Source organism: Coregonus clupeaformis, chromosome 15 (assembly GCF_020615455.1).
Source record: "Coregonus clupeaformis isolate EN_2021a chromosome 15, ASM2061545v1, whole genome shotgun sequence".
NCBI lineage: Eukaryota > Metazoa > Chordata > Actinopteri > Salmoniformes > Salmonidae > Coregonus > Coregonus clupeaformis.
Genome location: NC_059206.1, coordinates 33,328,246 through 33,351,036, shown reverse-complemented (window position 1 = coordinate 33,351,036; position 22,791 = coordinate 33,328,246). Strand labels below are relative to the sequence as shown.

General features: G+C 43.3%; 2 protein-coding genes across 2 annotated transcripts; both read left to right on the top strand.

Moving 5' to 3' along the window:
• The first annotated feature begins 891 nt into the window (after positions 1–891).
• LOC121582587 (adenosine receptor A2b) lies at positions 892–14,069 on the top strand. Its single transcript, XM_041898491.2, has 2 exons — positions 892–1,619; positions 12,341–14,069. Exons 1-2 carry the CDS (start codon positions 1,288–1,290, stop codon positions 13,398–13,400), a joined length of 1,392 nt encoding a protein of 463 aa, XP_041754425.1. The 5' UTR covers positions 892–1,287; the 3' UTR covers positions 13,401–14,069.
• A 4,127-nt stretch (positions 14,070–18,196) lies between these two features.
• Positions 18,197–20,491, top strand: LOC121583338 (small nuclear ribonucleoprotein Sm D3). Its single transcript, XM_041899517.2, has 4 exons — positions 18,197–18,322; positions 19,435–19,573; positions 19,731–19,923; positions 20,239–20,491. The coding sequence occupies exons 2-4, from the start codon at positions 19,448–19,450 to the stop codon at positions 20,304–20,306; spliced, it is 387 nt and encodes a 128-aa protein (XP_041755451.1). The 5' UTR covers positions 18,197–18,322; positions 19,435–19,447; the 3' UTR covers positions 20,307–20,491.
• The last annotated feature ends 2,300 nt before the right edge of the window (positions 20,492–22,791 follow it).

Here is a 22,791-nt window from a genome sequence, read left to right as displayed (position 1 = left end):
AGTAGCTAATATCCATCTTTATATTGAACTCTGCATTGTTGGAAAAGGACCCATAAGGAAGCATTTCACTGTTGCGCCTGTTGTTTACGAAGCATGTGACAAATAAAATGTGATTTCATTTGATCCATTTATACATATCCAGAGGTGTATACTCGTACAGAACTATAGGGCTTTTGAAGTGAGGGCTATATGGCTTTTGTAATAACTGGCATAGGAATAACATGTCTGTCTCTCCTTCGTTCTCCTGGGTTTGTGAAACCCAGTAAACTCAATAGACTAGCCCACATTTCAATCTCTCTTGCTAAGGGGTTTGTACTGGCAACAGGAAGGAAAGTTGCCAACAACAGCGTTAGATATAGGAGAACCTGGCTGAATTAGGAAATGCTTTGGAGAAAAAGACCACACCTTGAATAGAATAGGAACAGCCATGTAAATGATTACAATAGAAACACTGTCTAAATATTTGTTCCAATAATAGCACTAGCTGTGTCACTACAATTCATATCGCTACGCTCATTGGCGTAATTCTTGGTTCTTGATTGGAGAGAGAAGCGTGACAGGGTCTGGTGATAAGTGTGACCTTTTTTGAGGGGAAAGCTGTCCTAAAATAAAAGCTGTATTATTGGACTGTGCTTTGATCTGTGTGGGAAACAGAGCTGCTGGCTTTGGGAGACAAATTGCTGTTGTGACCTGGTGTGTGTGTGTGCTGGTTGACCTGCAGCCTGTTTGTACAGAGACTAGTAATGAGATTGTTCTCTCGCTCTCTCTCTCAATTCAATTCAAAGGACTTTATTGGCATGGGAAACATATGTTAATAGATAATAAACAAAAGGGAAATAAACAATCAGAAATGAACAGTAAACATTACTCTCTCTTTCTCACTGCAGGATACTGATCTTCATGTGACAGTTGGTTGGCAACGGCAACACTCCAGCCTCTCCCAGTGTGCAGTGTCCAGCCCCTGAGGTTAGCAACAGAGAACACGATTGGACAGAAGGACTGGAAGAAGGAGAGAACCAAACAACCTTCTGTAGCGTGACAATAGAGTAGAGTGAACCTCGACTCACTTCTTCATTTGCTCTGTGGTTGGCAGTGGCACAATTTCTGGGCAACGGCTATAGAAACAGGAAGTTGTTACTGGTGGTTGAGCCTGCTAATCATCGAACGGACGGTCCCTGGTGGAGGGCCAGAGTCTGCACGTGTAGCGATGCATGTAGAGAGGAGGCCCCTTCCCTGCTACCTGACTCAGACTCTGGCTGTGACCTTCAACGTGCCCCCGGCCCCACCATGCTGAACAATGCCTCTCTGGTCTACATCGCCCTGGAGCTGGTGATCGCCTGCCTGGCCGTGACCGGTAATGTGCTGGTCTGCTGGGCCGTGTGCCTCAACAGCACCCTGCAGACCATCACCAACTACTTTGTGGTGTCCCTGGCGGTGGCAGACATCGCTGTGGGCTTGCTGGCCATCCCCTTCGCCATCACCATCAGCATGGGCTTCTGCGCCAACTTCCACGGCTGCCTGTTCATTGCCTGCTTCGTGCTGGTGCTCACCCAGAGCTCCATCTTCAGCCTGCTGGCCATCGCTGTGGACCGCTACATTGCCATCAAGAGTCCCCTCAGGTGATGACCTTAGCAGGGGAGGAGAGGGAGGGGACTGGGGGGGTTGGCTAGGGACAGGGCTGAGCATGGTGGTGACACTCTGCTCCTGGTCTTCTCTAAAAACCAACTATCAAACAAACAGGTATCATCTATGCTTGATATGTTGTTTTATTTACAGAACATCAAAAGGCAGGTCCTCTGGCCCATTAGATCTTGGCTATGATATAAGTGATGTGCACAGCACAATGCATTTGTGTATGAAAATACATTGAATTATAGCAGGGTAATTCGATTAGGGTTAATCTTCCCACCGCAGGGCAGACAGAGATAAATGTCTCCACAGGCTTCATTGGGTTAGTGTTTGTGTGCTGCTGGAAGGATTAAAATGGCTAAAGGCTTTGATCATTATCATCCTGGTAAATCAACACCAGGGGAGACCTGTGAGGGAGCGGGCCCAGGCACAGTATAGATAGACAGGACTGTGTTCTCACCTCAAACAGCCCTGGATCCCCCCCCAACAGAAACATGAACACTCTCACGTAGCCTCTCTGTCACTGTGACACAAGGGGACACACACAGAGCATTGTCATCCCTCCCTTTTAGCTTTATAGTCATTAATTTCCCCAAAGGGGAAAATTGTTGAATTTCCTTACAATTAGATGTATATTTATTGTCCTTTAGTCCTGCCTTTAATGACAAAATGGAGATAGTTTATAGATAACAATAATTTGTCTGTGAGGAATGGACAATATTTGCGTGGTTGTCAAGTAGGGTTAGTTTAGTTGATAATCTTTACAATTATTTGTTGTCTTTATTTGTTGTCTAAATGTACACTGCTCAAAAAAATAAAGGTAACACTAAAATAACACATCCTAGATCTGAATGAATGAAATAATCTTATTAAATCGTTTTTTCTTTACATAGTTGAATGTTCTGACAACAAAATCACAAAAATTATCAATGGAAATCAAATTTATCAACCCATGGAGGTCTGGATTTGGAGTCACATTCAAAATTAAAGTGGAAAACCACACTACAGGCTGATCCAACTTTGATGTAATGTCCTTAAAACAAGTCAAAATGAGGCTCAGTAGTGTGTGTGTGGCCTCCACGTGCCTGTATGACCACGTGGAGGCCACGGGTCATACAGGCTCCTGATGAGTTGGCGGATGGTCTCCTGAGGGATCTCCTCCCAGACCTGGACTAAAGCATCCGCCAACTCCTGGACAGTCTGTGGTGCAACGTGGCGTTGGTGGATGGAGCGAGACATGATGTCCCAGATGTGCTCAATTGGATTCAGGTCTGGGGAACGGGCGGGCCAGTTCATAGCATCAATGCCTTCCTCTTGCAGGAACTGCTGACACACTCCAGCCACATGAGGTCTAGCATTGTCTTGCATTAGGAGGAACCCAGGGCCAACCGCACCAGCATATGGTCTCACAAGGGGTCTGAGGATCTCATCTCGGTACCTAATGGCAGTCAGGCTACCTCTGGCGAGCACATGGAGGGCTGTGCGGCCCCCCAAAGAAATGCCACCCCACACCATGACTGACCCACCGCCAAACCGGTCATGCTGGAGGATGTTGCAGGCAGCAGACCGTTCTCCACGGCGTCTCCAGACTCTGTCACGTCTGTCACATGTGCTCAGTGTGAACCTGCTTTCATCTGTGAAGAGCACAGGGCGCCAGTGGCGAATTTGCCAATCTTGGTGTTCTCTGGCAAATGCCAAACGTCCTGCACGGTGTTGGGCTGTAAGCACAACCCCCACCTGTGGACGTCGGGCCCTCATACCACCCTCATGGAGTCTGTTTCTGACCGTTTGAGCAGACACATGCACATTTGTGGCCTGCTGGAGGTCATTTTGCAGTGCTCTGGCAGTGCTCTGGCAGTGCTCCTCCTGCTCCTCCTTGCACAAAGGCGGAGGTAGCGGTTCTGCTGCTGGGTTGTTGCCCTCCTACGGCCTCCTCCACATCTCCTGATGTACTGGCCTGTCTCCTGGTAGCGCCTCCATGCTCTGGACACTACGCTGACAGACACAGCAAACCTTCTTGCCACAGCTCGCATTGATGTGCCATCCTGGATGAGCTGCACTACCTGAGCCACTTGTGTGGGTTGTAGACTCCGTCTCATGCTACCACTAGAGTGAAAGCACCGCCAGCATTCAAAAGTGACCAAAACATCAGCCAGGAAGCATAGGAACTGAGAAGTGGTCTGTGGTCACCACCTGCAGAACCACTCCTTTATTGGGGGTGTCTTGCTAATTGCCTATAATTTCCACCTGTTGTCTATTCCATTTGCAGAACAGCATGTGAAATTTATTGTCAATCAGTGTTGCTTCCTAAGTGGACAGTTTGATTTCACAGAAGTGTGATTGACTTGGAGTTACATTGTGTTGTTTAAGTGTTCCCTTTATTTTTTTGAGCAGTGTATTTTTGAATGTGTTGTATGTTGAATGTCCCATACACCTCCTCTATTCTATACCGTGACTGTGTAGCAGAATGGGACGGTGAAACTCTCCACTTGTGGTGCCGATAGCTAGCTTTTCGGGTGGCACGACTGAGTAAGACGCGTCAGGATGGCGGTCACGTGTGTTTGTGAGGCAGAGGTCCTGGGTTCCAGCCTCGGAGTGAGCCAGCCAAGTTAGGATCAAATCAGGCTTAACACTTTGAGAGATAATGTGACTAAAACGTTTTACAGTCGCTGAACCAGTGGTGGAAAAGGTACCCAATTGTCATACTTGAGTAAATGTAAAGATACCTTAATAAAAAAAAGACTCAAGTAAATAGTGAAAGTCACCCAGTAAAATACTACTTGAGTAAAAGTCTAAAAGTATTTGGTTTTAAATATACTTAAGTATCAAAAGTAAAAGTATAAATAATTTCAAATTCCTTATATTAAGCAAACCAAGCGGCACAATTATTATAATACATTTTTTAATTTATGGATAGCCAGGGGCACACTGGACATAATTTACCATTTTACATTGGATAAAAGTAGAGACTCAGAGCTACAAAATGGTATATCATACACTGCAGTTGAGGAACAATGGAGAAAGTAATTCTGCTTTGAAAGTTGATCAACTTGTAACCCCACTTTTGAGAAAATGGCCCTTGAATGTTTTGGTACACCTACTGGAGAGCTCCTCTTTGTCTACACCTATTCAGCATCGTTCACACCTTCTTAAGCCTTAGCCCCACCCATCTCTTTAAGGATTCACATGTGAGGCCATGTGCTAAACAGAGTGACTAAGGTAGTGTAATTAACAACCAACGATTTCAAGACTAAAAGTGGTGAAAGTAGTAGCCTACAATAAGGAAAAACTCCAGGTATAAATACACTCCTTATACCTACAGTTGAAGTCGGAAGTTTACATACACCTTAGCCAAATACATTTAAACTCAGTTTTTCACAATTCATCCTAGTAAAAATTCCCTGTCTTAGTTAGGATCACCACTTTATTTTAATAATGTGAAATGTCAGAATAATAGAAAGATAATTATTTATTTTCTGCTTTTATTTATTTCATCACATTCCCAGTGGGTCAGAAGTTTACATACACTCAATTAGTATTTGGTAGCATTGCCTTTAAATTGTTTAACTTGGGTCAAACGTTTCGGGTAGCCTTCCACAAGCTTCCCACAATAAGTTGGGTGAATTTTGGCCCATTCCTCCTGACAGAGCTGGTGTAACAGTCAGGTTTGTAGGCCTCCTTTCTCGCACACGCTTTTTCAGTTCTGCCCACAAATGTTCTATAGGATTGAGGTCAGGGCTTTGTGATGGCCACTCCAATACCTTGACTTTGTTGTCCTTAAGCCATTTTGCTACAACTTTGGAAGTATGCTTGGGGTCATTGTCCATTTGGAAGACCCATTTGCGACCAAGATTTAACTTCCTGACTGATATCTTGAGATGTTGCTTCAATATATCCACATAATTTTCCTTCCTCATGATGCCATCTACTTTGTGAAGTGCACCAGTCCCTCCTGCAGCAAAGCACCCCCACAGCATGATGCTGCCATGGTTGGGATGGTGTTCTTCGGCTTGCAAGTGACCCCCTTTTTCCTCCAAAACATAATGATGGTCATTATGGACAAATAGTTATATTTTTGTTTCATCAGACCAGAGGACAGTTCTCCAAAAAGTACAAGCTTTGTCCCCATGTGCAGTTGCAAACTGTAGTCTGGCTTTTTGATATAGGAATCAGGTTAAAAGTAATGACTAAATGTTCCACCCTTAAATATAGTTGTGAAATGTTCTTGTTTTAAGTATGATTTAGTATTTTCTTAGTAGGGACTAATTATTACACTCTGAAACTGTGTGAGATGTGTTAGAATCTACTACCTGGTAATGTGTGAGTGTAGGACCAGTAAAGATTATGACATTGTGCTACTATTTAGCAATGTGAGTAAGAGTTAGGCCAGACAACAAATGACAAGGAGAACTGTCTACAGGCAACTGAGAAACCAAGATAACTGAGGAATTTAGGGAGGAGAGAAACTGTTAGGCTTGTGTGTGTGTGTGTGAACTGATGGTCAGGAGAGCAATTATAAAGTGGAAAACTACAGCCTGCCTACAGAGGGGAGGGATTCTTTCTCTGACGTGTGCATATAAAAATATTGTATGACCATTTTGTTTTAGAACGTTCTCATGAATAAACCCTGATGATTGTATGCTGGGCTGCTTGGTCTGATTATTAGAGATATACAACCTCTGGGATACAGACTGAGTAATAAGTTCATTTTTGAAACATTGGGATAGAAATTCTCATAACACTTTTTTTATGGCGGTTTTGGAGCAGTGGCTTCTTCCTTGCTGAGCAGCCTTTCAGGTTATGTCGATATAGGACTCGTTTTACTGTGGATATAGATACTTTTGTACCTGTTTCCTCCAGCATCTTCACAAGGTCCTTTGCTGTTGTTCTGGGATTGATTTGCAGAACGCGTCTCCTTCCTGAGCGGTATGATGGCTGCATGGTCCCATGGTGTTTATACTTGCGTACTATTGTTTGTACAGATGAATGTGGTACCTTCAGGCATTTGGAAATTTCTCCCAATTTTTTTCTGAGGTCTTGGCTGATTTATTTTAATTTTCCCATGATGTCAAGCAAAGAGGCACTGAGTTTGAAGGTAGGCCTTGAAATACATCCACAGGTACACCTCCAATTGACTCAAATGATGTCAATTAGCCTATCAGAAGCTTCTAAAGCCATGACATCATTTTCTGGAATTTTCCAAGCTGTTTAAAGTCACAGTCAACTTAGTGTATGTAAACTTCTGACCCACTGGAATTGTGATACAGTGAATTATAAGTGAAACAATCTGTTTGTAAACTATTGTTGGAAAAATTACTTGTGTCATGCACAAAGTAGATGTCCTAACCGACATGCCAAAACTATAGTTTGTTAACAAGAAATTTGTGGAGTGGTTGAAAAAACGAGTTTAAATGACTGCAACCTAAGTGCATGTAAACTTCAGACTTCAACTGTATGGGAGATTCTGGAGCGGTGCCTGAGACCGCGTTTTTCACCACCATCAACAAAACACCAAATTATGTAATTTCTCGTGGAAGAATGGTGTTTCATCCCTCCAATAAAGTTCCAGACACTTGTAGAATCTATGCCAAGTCACATTGAAGCTGTTCTGGTGGCTCATGGTTGCCCAACACCCTATTAAGACACTATGTTGGTGTTTCCTTTATTTTTATGTATGTAAACTTCTGACTTTGGTGCAGGTCATGTTGTTCTTTACATTACCATCTCTGGTAAACACACACTATATCAAATCAAATCAAATCTTAGTTTATTTGTCACATGCACAGGATACAGAAGGTGTAGCAATATCAAAAATAGAAAGTGTCCATAAAAAGATATTTTATCATTATTAGATTGTTTACCCAGACACACTTGATGTGTCATGCAAAATAAATGCTATAACCACCCCCCAGCCACATCTAGCTAAGTGGATGGGTCACTATTGTCTAGACATGTACACATGTTAATGAAATACAATTGATGGCAGTAATCACCCCGACACACACCTGGCAAACATGATGGGTCATGTAATTATGTGGAGTCTTTTGTTTAGACATGTACCTAAACAATGAACCATAATCCCAACGCATACCGTACAAACGGATTGTCATAGCTAGCCACAATGCATGAAATGCTGTAGTATGAATCTGCAGCTAGCTAAAGCTAACCAACTACACTATATTTACAAAAGTATGAGGACACCCCTTCAAATGAGTTGATTCGGCTATTTCAGCCACACCCATTGCTGACAGGTATATAAAATTGAGCACACAGCCATGCAATCTACATAGACAAACATTGGCAATATAATTTCCTTACTGAAGAGCTCAGTGACTTTCAACTTGGCACCGTCATAGGATCCCACCTTTCCAACAAGTCAGTTCATCACAATTCTGCCCTGCTAGAGCTGCCCCGGTCAACTGTAAGTGCTGTTTTTGTGAAGTGGAAATGTCTAGGAGCAAGACATTTGAGCCGTGAAGTGGTAGGCCACACAAGCTCACAGAACGGGACTACCGAGTGCTGAAGAGTGTAGTGTGTAAAAATAGCAACACTCACTACCCAGTTCTAAACTGCCTTTGGAAGCAACGTCAGCACAATAACTGTTTGTCGGGAGCTTCATGAAATGGCCGAGCAGCCGCACACAAGCCTAAGATCACCATGCACAATGCCAAGCGTCGGCTGGAGTGGTGTAAAGCTCGCCGTGCACAATGCCCCCATGCACAAAGCGATTTCCATACAGAAATGGTTTGTCGAGATCGGTGTGGAAGAACTTGACTGGCCTGCACAGAGCCCTGACCTCAACCCCATCGAACACCTTTGGGATGAATTGGAACGCCGACTGTGAGCCAGGCCTAATTGCCCAACATCAGTGCCCGACCTCCCTAATGCTCTTGTGGCTGAATGGTCCCCGCAGCAATGTTCCAACATCTAGTGGAAAGCCTTCCCATAAGAGTGGAGGCTGTTATAGCAGCAAATGGGGGCCAACTCCATATTAATGCCCATGATTTTGGAATGAGATGTTCGACCAGGTGTCCACATACTTTTGGTCATGTAGTGTAGGTTCAATGTTAGCTAGGTAGCTAACATTAGGCTATAACTAGCAATGCAAACGGCTTTCTGAGATACAAGTAATATTACTACACAGATCTATAGAGACTCCTCAGAGGAGGAAGGGGAGAACCATCCTCAGTGAATTTTAATAAAAATACAAATGATAAATCATTAAAAAAGTTATCCTTTTAGATACAACTATAATAAATATATTAAAGTCACCAAATAATTGATTAAAACAGTGTTTTGCAATGAAGGTCTACAGTAGCCTCAACAGCACTCTGTAGGTTAGCACCATGGTGTAGACGGAGGACAGCTAGCTTCCGTCCTCCTCTGGGTACATTGACTTCAATACAAAACCTAGGACGCTCATGGCTGTCACCCCCTTCCATAGACTTACACAGTAATTATTAAGGTTTTTTCACCTGGTCTCATACAGCTGATGTGTTGTGCATTGAAGTCCACAAATAAAGGGAAAGGGTGAGAGGGGGATAGTGCATAGATTTACATTTTACATTTTAGTCATTTAGCAGACGCTCTTATCCAGACAGTTAGTGAGTGCATACATAGATGCGAGAAGAAATACAACGTGGCTGCTATGAAAGTGAACTGTGTTTACGCGTGATCAGGGGTGTGTTCTTTCCGCCGATTCTGTTGAAAAACATCTCTTAAACGGAATGAAACGGGGATAAACATACCTGAATTTGGTATTGAATGTGACAGTCTGTCACCTCAATTTTTTCTCTCGACCTGTGTGCACCTAAGTTGGAAACTTTCATTCATAGGCTAGGTTGTAGCAACCTCATGATATAGGGAAAATTAGAGTATCATGTCGTAGCCTAAACCTATCGATGTTACATTGAACTGGGTGAATGGAATATGAATGACAGTCATCCAATATGCTGTAATAGAAATAAGGCAATGCTCATGAACAAAAAAAAATGGTCCTCCCTCATCTTAAACGGCACCAACCGCCACTGACACAGATCATACACGTAACGTTAGCTAGCGAGTCAGCAAGCTAATGTTCGCTAGCTAGCTAACAGTACTTTCTGACTAAATTAGAAACATATAAAATCTGAATATGTAGCTAGACTCTTACCCGTATACATGGATGAACGCTTCATGGCAGCCTGGAACCACTTTAACTAAGTGTCGTTTCCATTTTGTTTGTAGCTACAGCTTGTTTGGCCAGTTGTGTCAAGTCACTCCGGTTCACACAGACCGCCTACTAAATTCAGGGCAGCAATGTTGTTGAGAGCAGTAGCAACACTTTTGCAGTTCTCCATGGCTAACTTCATCTCTTTCAAAAAAGCTGCGGTAGCAAGGATTATCTACACATACTGAGCAGCTCATGTTATAGACAGAAGCATACTACATGGCAGACCAATCCCAACTCATCTCTTGGCATGTCCAGCCCATCCTTTATCTCAACCTGTTTAGTGAGTGCCAGATCAGAGGCAGAAGGGATGACCAGGGATATTCTCTTGATAAGTGCATGAATTGGACCCTTTTCCTGTCCTTTTGGGTGTCAGGGAAAATGTATGGAGTAAAAAGTACATTATATTATTTTAGGAATGTAGTGAAGTAAATGTAAAAGTTGTCAAAAATATAAATAGTCAATTAAAGAAAACAGATACCCCAAAAACTACTTAAGTAGTACTTTAAAGTACACCACTGTGCTGAACCAAGAACCTGACAGGGTAGTGAGCAACTCTTTGGTTCAGAGAGAGAGAGCTTTGTGTTTTTCTGTTTTTCAGCTCTCCCTCAGGGTGTGATGGCAGGTAGATAATTCGGGTTGGGCCTCCTGAGTGGCGCAGCGGTCTAAGGCACTGCATCGCAGTGCTTGAGGCGTCACTACAGACCCGGGTTCGATCACGGGAGAACCATGAGGCGGTGCACAATTGGCCTAGCATCGTCCAGGTTAGGGGAGGGTTTGGCCGGCCGGGATTTCATTGTCCCATCGTGCTCTAGCGACTCCTTGTGGCAGGCCGGGCACCTGCAAGCTGACTTCGGTCGCCAGCTGGACGGTGTTTCCTCCGACACATTGGTGCGGCTGGCTTCAGGGTTAAGCGAGCAGTGTGTCAAGAAGCAGTGCGGCTTGGCAGGGTCGTGTTTCGGAGGATGCATGGCTCTCGACCTTCGCCTCTCCTGAGTCCGTAGGGGAGTTGCAGCGATGGGACAAGACTGTAACTACCAATTGGATATCACGAAATTGGGGAGAAAAAGGGGTATGTGTGTGTGTGTGTGTATATGTGTGTGTATATATATATATATATATATATATATATATATATATATATATATATATATATATATAAAAAAATAATTACAAAATATGTATCATCCGGGTTGCTATCTGCTCAACACCAGTCATTAGGAACATTAACTGCAACAAATTGCCTGCAATAAATGTCTAGATAGCTAGTTTAGTATGCTATGTTAATAAGGCACTCAAGTTTGCATAAGGGACAAATATGTAACTTTGAATATATGTTAAGGGATATTTCCTGCAGACTACAACCAAACAACCCGCAAACTTGGCAACAACAACCAAAATCCCTTTAACTAGAGTGAAACTAGAGTGAAATAGGGTGCCTCATACTACAAACGTGTGGGTAACCAAAGCCACTGTTTGGTCACAGTCACAACCGCAATTTTGATTCTCCTGTGGGAAGGCATTGCTTTCGTGGAAAAGTCATTGCAGGTTAGGGTTAGGGGCCCAGCCAGTGTGTGTGTGTGTGTGTGTGTATTTGTATGTGTGTGAAATATGAATGAGCTTTCATTGGAGCCTGAGCTCTAGATCCAAGGGGCTTAGTAAACTTGCCGCCACCCTGGTTCACAGAGGCCTAATCCCCCCTGGACCCCCCAACCCACCCCTTAACCACAAACAACTGGGTCATGTGTCTGTGGCGCTGCCCTTTGAGATTTTACATTATGAACTCTGGTTTAGAAATGGCCAATGGAAGAATACAGACAGCAAGACCTGACAACAGCCTAATATTCTGTTCATTACAACTATTGGCCTTAAGACTGAATGTTCCCCTTAGTATTTGCTTTAATGCTGAGCGAATATTTGCCTTAAATTTCTATAGCTGTGGTGTATCACAATATTGAGTGGTTTGTGATATTATATCAATCGGTTGATCTCATTCTGCATATTACATAGAACACAGATTTTAATTTGTGTACTGTCTGGGGCACAAACAAAGCACAGCCAACAAGGGTTACATCAGAGGGTAGATAAGCTTTTGTGCAATGTTCCCTAAATCACAATACAGGTAGGAAATGCTTTCTTAAGTCCACATATAGTACATGAGCTGATATCCGCTGCTCCATCTCCTAGTATGGCAGGGCTAGTCGAGTCTGTCAAACAATGGACTCATTTCCCAAAAGGCTGCTGCTATACAAGTAGATATGGGTACATTCTATGTATAAAGGCTGTTTACCCTCTGAAGCCTGTCCCATACATTCTGCAGAGCTCTCTGATCACAGGAAGCCATTCGTTTGGTCCAGGAAAGGTGAACTTGCTTTGTTATTGAGTCTGTCTGGCCTTGAATAAAGGAACTCTCTCATCCTGGGAACATCAATGTTTGTCATGTAATAAAAAATATAAAGCACCTATCTGAATTCCTCTCTTGTGTTTTCATGTGATCTTTAGGTATAACAGCCTTGTGACGGCCGGGAGGGCGAAGGGCATCATCGCAGTGTGCTGGGTTCTCTCTGTGGGCATCGGCCTCACTCCCATGCTGGGCTGGAACAGGGGCGTCAACGCCACCAACAGCAGCTCATGCCCCGAGGGCATGACAGAGTGCCTGTTCGAGGGTGTGGTCACCCTGGACTACATGGTCTACTTCAACTTCTTCGGCTGCGTGCTGGTGCCTCTGCTGGTCATGCTGGCCATCTACGCCCACATCTTCATGGCAACAAGGGGCCAGCTGAGGCGGATTGACCTGAAACTGGCTCACATGCACGCCCCCGGGACAAGTTCGTCATCCACATCTTCCCGCTCCACCCTGCAGAAGGAGGTCCACGCGGCCAAGTCTCTGGCCATCATCATGGGGCTGTTCGCCCTTTGCTGGCTGCCCCTGCACATCATCAACTGCTTCAACCTGTTCTGCCAGGACTGTGGGCGCCCACACATCTGGGTGATGAACATCGCCATCATCCTGTCCCACGCCAACTCCGTGGTCAACCCCTTAATCTACGCATACCGCCTCCGGGAGTTCCGCCATACATTCCGCAGGATCCTGCGCCAGCATGTGCTGGGCCACCAGGAGGGGCATGGGGCTGGGGGTGGCAGAGGGATGGGCGGCAGCATTAGTATCATGCGTACCTCCACTCGCATCAGCATGGTGGATGACTCATTTGGCACCATGGTGAACAGTTATGCCCTGGAGACCAGCCCAAAACTCAGCCCCACTAGGACTCCCATAGAGACCCATAGAGCTGGGAAAGAGGCTTCCTCTGCCTTCTGCCAGTGGTCACCACCACGGTCAGACCCTGCACCAATCAGCTACATCCAAAATGGACACCACAGAGGGGATGCCCCCCTGTCGCCTAGGTGGAAGCAGTGCATCATGGGATGTGCGGTCCAAAGTGGGGTTGAGACTAAGAACCTTGTGGGAACAACAGAGGTGATGGAGATGACAGTGGGAACATCTCATTTGTGCACGTCAGGCCTCTGTCCCCCACACAGACCAGCCCTAACCATTCAGTAGAACTCATTGAGGTGTCATGATATAGTTATCCCCATGATGGACAAGTTACTGATACCCCAATGTACATCATCAACTAGGAGGGGGAGAAGTGAGGGACCAAGATAAAAGCATGTTCCCTACGCCTGTAAAAATAAATTTGACTTAAATCTTGGAAATGCTTGCACTTACTAGAAATAGCTTTTCTTTCTTTAGGAGGGAGACTCCTTAGCCTGGAAGGGCAACAACAAACTGGTATTAAATTACTCCCAGCCATTTAACTTTTTTCTTTCTTCAAATGATTGTATTTGTTGTTCACATAGCTGTTATTTGTGGACACATTTTGTATACATCGCCTCTGAGGCATTTTACTGTAGGCTGATAGTCTTTCTGAATTTAAAGATTGATCACATTATAAATTAATGGACTGGTCTAAGGAACACCTGTCGTATGCTGAAAGATTATGACCAAAACCATAAGGACGCCAACGACTGTGCAACACTGTATGATACAATATCCGGTATTGCTGGCCAACCACTACTGAGTTAATGAAACTACTGTATGTCAGTGTGAGGCTTCTGAAATGTATGCTCTCCCTTTTGCAATGCAGTATTCCTCCAATTCTGTCATATCCTGTTTTCAAAAGCTGGTCCCCTGAGTTTACTTGTCAGATTATTAAAAGTCTTAAACTCTATTATCACTGTGTGTTTCTTTTTTAAGTGAGTTCTGGTGGGGAGAGAGAACACATCACTAAGATGTGATGATGCTCTAGACGTCCATTAGTTTATATTGAAAGATGTGATACTGCATCTGGTTAAATCGCAGCATCTTGTGATTGCACGCTCACTGCTGAAGTGAAAACTAACTACATTACTCCAAGGGGAAAATCAATAGTTCCATATAGCCTCCATATATAGCCTCTGTAACTTGCTGATTTTACAGCCAAATATACTCTGTCTATATCTACTGAACATATGAGGTTGCCAGATTGATAACCTGGACAAAAGAACCAGTCACCCATCACAACTCTATTGAGTACGTCATCAAAGTCATTGTATAATTTCAGAGCCAGATCCCCCTACAAGTGTTGCCAACAAGCCAAAACAAAGAAACACAAAGGATTTTATCTCACTGCTCAAATAAGTGGGCACACCTTTTAACCTCCCCCTGGAGAGCTAAAACACACACACAATCACACGCTCACCAACTGGTGTGATTGTGTTTACAGAGTAGTTGCTGACGCCAGTCACTGGGCCTAATTCAATGGAAATCAAATGAAGGTGCATTTGATTGTCTTTTATTATGCCATTATGCTTTCCCTTTCCTTATTGAAATGCTCCTCCACTGTGGGAACGACCTGCATTAAGCAGTGTTTTCTCCCCAGAGCAATCGCGTGATGTGGGGGAAGAGTTCTCCCTTTAGTGCTCACAGCCTTAGTTTGTGTGGGCATGTACTGTGTGTGTTTATTCAATAATGATGCATTGCATCTATTGAGCATCCATCATAACATTATGCAGTGAATTAAAATTGAAGGTGGACATTGGCAATTTGCTCTTTAAAATGTTTTGTGTTGTGTAACTATAATAACATGAGATGAAGGAAATATGAAAATGAGCTCTACAACCTACAATCAATGCCGTAACCATCATAAAAATACTAATCAAACACTGTGGAATGTTTTTGCATTCTGAATGACATAATCAATTGTAGACTAAACATGGTGAAAGAAAGACAAGTTTCAGGTGGAGGCTTTGGCGGCATGATATTGTGTAATAAAACAATGGCTCATTCAAGTGGGTTAACTTTTACAGCGAGTAATACAGTAAAAATTAACATATTGCTGGCTTTAACATACAACATGAGTCTAGTGGGTGCCTTGTTAGAGTATACACATTTTATTAGGGACATAATTAGCCTAGCGGATAATCTTTATGGTTATTTGTTTGTAAACATGCCTTTACAAGTCCCTCTGTCACAGTTGATTCTATGGCCATATTGCTACTGCTATAAATAGAGAAGAGGAGACATGGGGGTCCTGTGTAGCTCAGTTGGTAGAGCATGGCGCGTGCAACGCTAGGGTTGTGGGTTCGATTCCCACGGGGGGCCAGTATGAAAAAATGTATGCACTCACTAACTGTAAGTCGCTCTCGATAAGAGCGTCTGCTAAATGACTAAAATGTAAAACGTAAATGTACCCTCTGATGCATGTCTCTAGATTATTGGCACTGACTGAATAAGTGTATAGAGGGACAGAGAGCTGTGTAGATCAGGTCCCTGGCAGGTTTATTTGAAGCTTGAATTAGGTTTTGGTCTGGAGCTTAGAGATAGTATATAATGAGTTGGTAGGACTCCTCGTCTGTCTTTCTCTGTGTGTGTGTGTGTGTTAGAGAGAGAAAAATAGTTTCAAAGCTCAGTCCAGACTAGTCCATGGTCAGTTACAGAGAAAAAGAGAGATAGTATGGCTTGGTATCCTTGGACACATTATATTTGTATCATCTACTTCCTCTGTGGGTCACTTTGTGCAGAAAATAGATATGTGCAGACAATCTCCTGATTAAAAAAAAAAAAAAAACTAAGCACATCACCACAACCATGCCAAAACACAACATGTGAAAAGACTTTAAAGGTCAAATACTATCTTCACAAATCCAGAATTCATGGGCCCTTGGGCTCTTTGAGCTAGAAAGGGGACAACTTCAAAACATGTGCATTAAAAGGAGCTGAATAGCCTTCTATTAGTGGCCATTTGAGGCAGGCATGCATCCCATAATCTTATTAGGATAAGGAAGGAAGGGGAACTGGACATCTGTATGCAATTTCATGTAAGTCCACTTACACTTTTGCTCATTTGTCCTGTTTCTCAGGTTATCAAACTAATTGACAATGGCAGCTGCAATATTTGTTTGTTTCCTGCTTCTTTCAAAAGCACCTCTGTGCATGACTGACTGGTCAGTTTCACAGCTGGTCAGATTAACATTTTATTTCACCTTTATTTTTTTATCATATTGAGACAAAGGACTCTTTTACAGATGAGCCCTGAATTACATAAATTACAGAAAATACACACCAATATATATATATATATATATAAAATGTAAGCAGAAAGAAAAACACGGTCATAAAAAACAAACACATTCATCTGTAATAAGGTCCTAAATCCGCTTTCTGAATTGCCAGAGGCACCAGAACATGCCATTTAAGATCATTTTAAAGATGGATAAACAAATAAGGTGCAAGAAAACTAAAAGCTGATTTACCTAACTCAGTAGAGACCAAAGGAATTTCCAGAGTTAGCCATCGCTGAGACCGGGTGTGGTAACTCGTATGTCTAAAGTTTAGTAACGATGTTAGGTATAGTGGGACTTTTTGTAAAAGGGCTTTATAAATGAAAATATAGCAATGTATCAACCAACTTTCTGGTAGAGAATGCCGTGATGAGTACTAAAATTGTTGCCCGTAATAAAGCGCAATGTGCTATGATAAACTGCATCTAACGACTTTAATGAAGTGGCAGCTGCGTTCATATATGATATCGCCATAGCCTAGGACCGATAGGAACGTCGACTGAATAATCTGCTTTCTACTATTTAGCGAGAGGCAGGACCAATTTCTATAGAATAAGTCAATTTTTATTATCAGCTTCTTAACTATCTCATCAATATGCTTTTTAAAAAGACAGCTTTTCATCATCCAGATGCCCAGATATTTGTAAGCACGGACACCATCCAAAGCACATGTTTAAATAAGCAAGAGTTATTTTTTACATTGCCATGACACTGGCTGCCACTGGATGAAGTAGGCTACTTAGATTTATTCTAAACAACGCACCAACTCAATACTGCTCCCTACCGTCAATATTAACTCAGTAGCGACCAAAGGAATTTCCAGAGTTAGCCATCGCTGAGACCGGGTGTGGTAACTCGTATGTCTAAAGTTTAGTAACGATGTTAGGTATAGTGGGACTTTTTGTAAAAGGGCTTTATAAATGAAAATATAGCAATGTATCAACCTACGTGACATCAAAGAAGGCCAACCATCTTTCTGGTTGAGAATGCCGTGATGAGTACTAAAATTGTTGCCCGTAATAAAGCGCAGTGCGCTATGATAAACTGCATCTAACGACTTTAATGAAGTGGCAGCTGCGTTCGTATATGATATCGCCATAGCCTAGGACCGATAGGAACGTCGACTAAATCATCTGCTTTCTACTATTTAGCGAGAGGCTGGACCAATTTCTATAGAATAAGTCAATTTTTATTATCAGCTTCTTAACTATCTCATCAATATGCTTTTTAAAAGACAGCTTTTCATCTATCCAGATGCCCAGATATTTGTAAGCACGGATACCATCCAAAGCACATGTTTAAATAAGCAAGAGTTATTTTTTACATTACCATGACACTGGCTGCCACTGGATGAAGTAGGCTACTTTGATTTATTCTAAACAACGCACCAACTCAATACTGCTCCCTACCGTCAATATCAGTGTACTATAGGATCGTAAACCACTGTAGCAAAGATATTTGTAACTTACCCAAGATATTCCATCTGTGTCGTTTACAGTGGGAGCAAATTAAGCATTGTGGGCAGAACAAGCAAGGGCCACAATGAAAGGAAATGGCCTGTCAGATTGTCTGTATGTTTAATTTATCTAAACACGTTCATTTTACAAAGGGATCGTCTCCATCTAAAAAAGTGGGGGCGCCTGAACTTCTTTAGCAAATGTAAGCGCCATTGACTCATATTTCGAGGAAGACAACAAGTCCCATGAGGCATCACTTTATGTTTTAACCGGAAGTTCTTCCTTTCCCCAGTTGCATTCTGGGTAGTCGTAAAACGCACAAAACACTCTCGCGGCTGATTCATAGGTCGCACGTTGCAGAAGCTTGAAAGTTGGAAGACCGCGGAAACCAACAAAGAACAACTTCATTCAAGTTCAAATTAAGGTAAAAACAATGCTACATTTTAAGCAAGTGTGTTTTGCTAGATTGCTTATACTATCCAGCGAGCCTAAACCAACACACCCATCCCTGCCAGCAAGCTAACGTTAGCTAGCTAGATAGCTACAGTAGAGACCCCCCCACGGATGAGTAGGCTATAGTTGGCTAGCTATATAGTTACCTAGCTAACTAAATTTTGCACTTTTAAATACGTTTGTGCGGCAGGTAGCCTAGCGGTTAGAGTGTTGGGCCAGTAACGAAAGGTCGATGGTTGAAATACCCGAGCCTACAAGGTGAAGAATCTGTCGATGTGTCTTTTGTGCAAGGCACTTAAACTGAATGTGCTCCATGGGCGCCGCACTACAATGGCTGACCCTGTAAAACAACACATTTCACAGCACCTATCAGGCGTATGTGACAATATTTTGAATTTAACGTTTTTTTCTAATTTACCTGGCTCAGAAATTGTGCAGGTAGCTATCAACCTTGATACTGAAACTCACTTAGCTTTCCAGTAGAATTGAAAAGGTTTGTTTTCAATGTAGACCACCATAACTTGAAAGCCATGCGCAGGCTGAATAACCACAGAATGTTAATACAATTGTAACCCAGGCCTAAACCAGCAAGTAGAGGTGACAAAGAAACTGAACTATTGGTAGGAAGAAACTATGAAGGATCCACTCAAGAGGGGAGTACATCCTCTGATTGGCCAAGTAGAAGTTCATAGTACTATGACCACCTAGTTTGAAGAACAATAGTCCATCAAGACTAAGTCAGGCCAGGCATATCATTGGCAACAATGAAGACTGATGTTGATCTGGGTCAGCCAAGTGAGTGCATGGACTGAAGACCAGACATTGAAAGAGTCGGGTTCCAGGTAAAAGGTGAAATGGGGCAGTGCATGGACGGGTAGTGCCAAAAGCAGGACTTAGGGTGACCAGGGGTGCGGCAGTGCAAGCATTTTATTTATAGTAGGCTATAATCTAACCCTTCCATTATGCTGAAATAAAATACTTTAGTTTGGGTGTTATACCTTGTTAATTATTATAATAAGGTACAATTTGTTTTCTATCTCTGGAGATGCTGTCAATCTAAATATTGTCTCATTGTTTCTACAGGACCACTGCAAATATGTCCATCGGCGTGCCCATCAAGATTCTGCATGAAGCTGAGGGTCACATTGTGACCTGTGAGACCAACACTGGTGAAGTGTACAGGGGCAAGCTCATTGAGGCTGAGGACAACATGAACTGCCAGGTTTGTCATCTGACTGCCTTCAGGTTTCAGACAATAACTTGTTTTAAGGGATACTTGTCAGATAATCTCTATTTTATTATTATGTAAGGGAGGGATTTGTTTGTTGTCCCTTTTAGAGTTGTCTGTAGGAAGTATATCAACTCTTATCTCTTTTCAGATGTCAAATATCACTGTGACTCATCGGGATGGCCGTGTAGCCCAACTAGAGCAGGTCTACATCCGGGGCAGCAAGATTCGCTTCCTGATTTTACCGGACATGTTAAAGAATGCCCCTATGTTAAAGAGCATGAAAAACAAGAACCAGGGCACCGGGGCAGGGAGGGGGAAGGCAGCCATTCTCAAAGCTCAGGGTGAGTGCTACTGCTTCTACATACACCAGTATGGAAAAGGATTGAGGGTCAATAACACTAATTTTCACTCGAGCCATAAGACTCCTGAACAGCTAATCAAATGGCTACCGGGACCATTTGCATTGTCCCCCCCCCCTCCCTATTTTTAAGCTGCTGCTACTGTTTATCTATGCAAAGTCACTTCACCTCTACCCACATGTACATATTACCTCGACTAACCTGTGCCCCCGCACATTTACTCTGTACCGGTACCCCCTGTATATAGACAGATTTTATTAAATGTATATCTAATGAATTTAACTGTGTTTTCTGCAGTGGCTGCAAGAGGACGGGGTCGTGGTGGAGGAATGGGAAGAGGAAACATTTTCCAGAAGAGGCGATAGTATCCGCAATGGTTAATTTAAAAAGATTACATTGTACAGTGTTTTTAATGTTTTTTCTTAAGAGAATATACACTATTTTATTCTTTTGCCAGACTTCTACATTTTGCAAGACTGACACCTGTTTTGACATTGTAGTTTCACCCCCTCTTTTTTGTTATATTTGAAATAAATTCTGCTAACTTCTATTTGAAGTGCCTTTTGGTCTCTTTATTTAGTGATTGTGATAGGACCCTTAATGTCTATGGATATGACATGCAATTACCTTTTTAGAAACGTTCAAATTTTACCACCCTTTACCTAGATTTATGGGTTGTAAAATTACACAATATATACGAAAGTATGTGGACACCCCTTCAAATTAGTGGTATTTCAGCCATACCCCTTGCTGACAGGTGTATAAAATCAAGCACATCGCTATGCAATCTCCTTAGACAAACATTGGCAGTAGGATTGGATTTACTGAAGAGGCTCAGTCATAGGATGCCACCTTTTCAAGTCAGTTCTTCACATTTCTGCTATGCTAGAGCTGCCCCAGTCAACTGTAAGTGCTGTTATTGTGAAGTGGTCCTCTGTAGCTCAATTGGTAGAGCATGGCGCTTGTAACGCCAGGGTAGTGGGTTAGATCCCCGGGACCACCCATACCTAAACCTGTATGCACGCATGACTAAGTCGCTTTGGATAAAAGCGTCTGCTAAATGGCTTATTATACACTGCTCAAAAAAATTAAGGGAACACTAAAATAACACATCCTAGATCTGAATGAATGAAATAATCTTATTAAATACTTTTTTCTTTACATAGTTGAATGTGCTGACAACAAAATCACACAAATTATCAATGGAAATCAAATTGATCAACCCATGGAGGTCTGGATTTGGAGTCACCCTCAAAATTAAAGTGGAAAACCACACTACAGGCTGATCCAACTTTGATGTAATGTCCTTAAAACAAGTCAAAATGAGGCTCAGTAGTGTGTGTGTGGCCTCCACGTGCCTGTATGACCTCCCTACAACGCCTGGGCATGCTCCTGATGAGGTGGCGGATGGTCTCCTGAGGGATCTCCTCCCAGACCTGGACTAAAGCATCCGCCAACTCCTGGACAGTCTGTGGTGCAACGTGGCGTTGGTGGATGGAGTGAGACATGATGTCCCAGATGTGCTCAATTGGATTCAGGTCTGGGGAACGGGCGGGCCAGTCCATAGCATCAATGCCTTCCTCTTGCAGGAACTGCTGACACACTCCAGCCACATGAGGTCTAGCATTGTCTTGCATTAGGAGGAACCCAGGGCCAACCGCACCAGCATATGGTCTCACAAGGGGTCTGAGGATCTCATCTCGGTACCTAATGGCAGTCAGGCTACCTCTGGCGAGCACATGGAGGGCTGTGCGGCCCCCCAAAGAAATGCCACCCCACACCATGACTGACCCACCGCCAAACCGGTCATGCTGGAGGATGTTGCAGGCAGCAGAACGTTCTCCACGGCGTCTCCAGACTCTGTCACGTCTGTCACATGTGCTCAGTGTGAACCTGCTTTAATCTGTGAAGAGCACAGGGCGCCAGTGGCGAATTTGCCAATCTTGGTGTTCTCTGGCAAATGCCAAACGTCCTGCACGGTGTTGGGCTGTAAGCACAACCCCCACCTGTGGACGTCGGGCCCTCATACCACCCTCATGGAGTCTGTTTCTGACCGTTTGAGCAGACACATGCACATTTGTGGCCTGCTGGAGGTCATTTTGCAGGGCTTTGCAGTGCTCCTTGCAGAAAGGCAGAGGTAGCAGTACTGCTGCTGGGTTGTTGCCCTCCTACAGCCTCCTCCACGTCTCCTGATGTACTGGCCTGTTTCCTGGTAGCGCCTCTATGCTCTGGACACTACGCTGACAGCCACAGCAAACCTTCTTGCCACAGCTCGCATTGATGTGCCATCCTGGATGAGCTGCACTACCTGAGCCACTTGTGTGGGTTGTAGACTCCGTCTCATGCTACCACTAGAGTGAAAGCACCGCCAGCATTCAAAAGTGACCAAAACATCAGCCAGGAAGCATAGGAACTGAGAAGTGGTCTGTGGTCACCAACTGCAAAACCACTCCTTTATTGGGGGTGTTTTGCTAATTGTCTATAATTTCCACCTGTTGTCTATTTCATTTGCACAACAGCATGTGAAATTTATTGTCAATCAGTGTTGCTTCCTAAGTGGACAGTTTGATTTCACAGAAGTGTGATTGACTTGGAGTTACATTGTGTTGTTTAAGTGTTCCCTTTATTTTTTTGAGCAGTGTATTAAGTGGAAACGTGTAGAAGCAACAAGGCTCAGCCGGAAGTGGTAGACCACAAGTTCAAAAAACGCGAGTGCTGAAGCGCATAAAAATCGTGTCCTCGGTTGAAACACTCACTACAGAGTTACAAACTCAAACTGCCTCTGGAAGCAACGTCAGCACAATAACTGTTCGTCGGGAGCTTCATGAAATGGGTTTCCATTAGATGTTC